The sequence below is a fragment of the Rhea americana genome, unplaced genomic scaffold (assembly GCF_003343005.1).
Source record: "Rhea americana isolate MKP2758 unplaced genomic scaffold, rheAme1 scaffold_370, whole genome shotgun sequence".
Lineage (NCBI taxonomy): Eukaryota > Metazoa > Chordata > Aves > Rheiformes > Rheidae > Rhea > Rhea americana.
Window position 1 is genome coordinate 308865 of NW_028186502.1, and position 2668 is coordinate 311532.

General features: G+C 65.8%; 1 protein-coding gene across 1 annotated transcript in view; it reads left to right on the forward strand.

Moving 5' to 3' along the window:
• Nucleotides 1-2668, forward strand: part of PRKCB (protein kinase C beta) — a 112581-nt gene that overhangs the window by 75010 nt on the left and 34903 nt on the right. Inside the window, exons 7-8 of the mRNA XM_085312929.1 lie at nt 82-216; nt 2453-2549. Coding sequence (XP_085169055.1) covers nt 82-216; nt 2453-2549 — 232 coding nt within the window. The remainder of the gene's footprint in view (nt 1-81; nt 217-2452; nt 2550-2668) is intronic.

The window sequence follows — 2668 nt, forward strand, 5'->3', positions numbered from 1 at the left end:
TCCCCGGGGCCCGGCCGCCGCGGACCCCCCGCCCGGCAGCGCGGCGGGTGGAAACCGGCCTCCTCCCGCCCTCTCCCGCAGCCAGCTGAAGGAGGCGGACAAGGACCGGCGGTTGTCCGTGGAGATCTGGGACTGGGACCTGACCAGCAGGAACGATTTCATGGGCTCCTTGTCCTTCGGGATATCCGAACTGCAGAAGGCGGGAGTGGATGGATGGTAAGGGTCCGGGTCCGGGTGAGCGCGGCGCGGCGCCGACCCTCCCGCGCCGGCGGGGGGAGGACGCGAGCTGTGCCCGGGGAAGCGGGAGCGCGGCCCGAGGCGCGAGGTCCCGGCGCGCGCGGCGAGCCCGGGAGGCCGCGCCGGCCGGGCGGCTCCGCACGTCTCCACGTCAGCTTCCCCAGGAGGACGCGTGCCTCCCCAGGTCACCGCTGCCTGAGAGCTGTGATACCTTTCCACATGAAGTGGGGTAATTTAAAACAGGTTTTGTAAGTCCTTTGGCAGCCAAAAGCCCTATGAGTCAATTTGCATTACGTGAGACAAAGCAGCACCCTGGATTCTCCGTCCTTTCCGCGGCGGAAGCTGTGAGCTTCTCGTTGAAGGCAGAGAGAACTTGGAGAGGGAAGAATTAGCAGAGAGAAGAGCGTAGGCACACCGAGCGCGCGGCACGCGGCGCCCGCCTGCGGCTGCGGTAGCTCAGGGAGGAAAATCACCTGTTACTGGTGTTTTGCCTCCTCCTGTTCAAGAGGATCCCAAGCTGGGATGCAGGTCCCGCGCCGTTCCCACGCTGGGACATGGGTTCAATGCCGGGATGCCRTTCCCGTGCTGGGATGCTGTTCCTGCACAGGGACACAGGTCCCACACCGGGATGCCGTTCCTGCACTGGGATGCCGTTCCCGCACTGGGATGCCGTTCCTGCACAGGGACACGGGTCCCGCACCGGGATGCTGTTCCCACGCTGGGATGCCGTTCCTGCACAGGGACACGGGTCCCGCACTGGGATGCTGCTCCCGCACTGGGATGCTGTTCCTGCACAGGGACACGGGTCCCGCACTGGGATGCCGTTCCCGCGCTGGGATGCCGTTCCTGCACAGGGACACGGGTCCCACACCGGGATGCCGTTCCCACGCTGGGATGCCATTCCTGCACAGGGACACGGGTCCCACACCGGGATGCCGTTCCCGCACCGTCCCCGTGCTGGGACACAGGTCCCACGCCGTCCCCACGCTGGGGCGGCTGCTAGATGCAGCGCTGGGCTGCAGCGTCGGCGCTGCGCCCGGACCCGCGCTGGCCGTTCCCCCGGCGCAGCAGGAGCTTGCAGCATCCGCTTCGCCCCGAAGCGCGGAGCGGTGGCTTTGTACAAAGCTAAGAACTGATCGGTATTCAGGTCTGCAAGCCTCGCTTACCGTAAAATGGACCTTGATTGAGACGTAGTTTTCTTTCCAGGAAAAAAAAAAAAAAGAAAGGAAATTGTCAGTTCCTGCTAAATTTGCAGTCACCTGGAGCGATGTGCGTGCTCCAGCTTGGACCGCTGCGCAGCCTGCGTCTGACGCAGGGCGAGCGTGATGGTTTCCCGGCCCCCTAAAAATCATGTAGCGGGAGACCTAAGTAATTTTCCTTGTCACAGGATTTGGCTGGAATAAACTCCAGCAGAAGCTCTGATGCATATTTCACAGCTGAGCAAGTGCAGTTAACGGAGAAGAGGGGCTCGGAGGAAGGGTTGGCCGCACCTCCGGAGCRAGCGAGCAAGCGTGCTCTCCGCGCCTCTGGAGCGAGCGTGCGCTCTGCATCTCCAGAGCAATCAAGCGTGCTCTCTGCGCCTCTGGAGCACGTTCTCCGTGCCTCCGGAATGAGTGTGCTCTCTACACCTTTGGAGCAAGCAAGCACATTCTCCATGCCTCCGGAGTGTGCTCTCCATGCTTGCAGAGCGAGCCTGCTCTCTGCACTGCTGGAGGAAGCAGGCACGCTCTCTGCGCCTCCGGAGCACACTCTCCATGCCTCCGGAGCGAGCGTGCTCTCTGCACTGCTGGAGGAAGCAGGCACGCTCTCTGCGCCTCCGGAGCACGCTCTCCGTGCCTCCGGAGCGTGCTCCTTGCAGCGGCGCCGTGGCCTGCCTTTGCTGGGGGGTGCGCGGTGTGGGACGGGCTCTTCCCCGGGCGCCAGCGCGCTCGGGGCAGTCCGAGCGCGACGTGCTTCGTCCGCGCGTTTCGGGTCGGGCTGCTGTTTCGGAAGGGCCGTCGGTGGCTCCCGGTGCCCCGGTCGCCGGCGGGGCCGGGCCGGCTGCGTTGGCCGCGTGCCCTGTGCGGCAGGGGAGGCAGAAGCAGCCCGCGGCGGGCGGTGGGCAGCGGCGCGTTTAGGGGCCCGTCGGCCCCGGGGCAGGGTCGCCGGGGGGCTGGCGCGGGAGCCCGGGGAGGTCGGTGCGGCCGGCCGTGACGCTCTCGCTGTGCCCCTCCAGGTTTAAGCTGCTGAGCCAGGAGGAAGGAGAGTATTTCAACGTCCCGGTGCCCCCCGAGGGAGAAGAAGGAAACGAGGAGCTGAGGCAGAAGTTTGAGGTGAATTGGTTTCCTTTTTCCGTGGGAGCTCGGCGCTTGCCGCCAGCCTGATGCGGGCTGTGCCGCCGCAGCCCTGCCGCCGGGCGCGGGCTGCGCCCCTTGTTGCGGAAGGTAAGTCG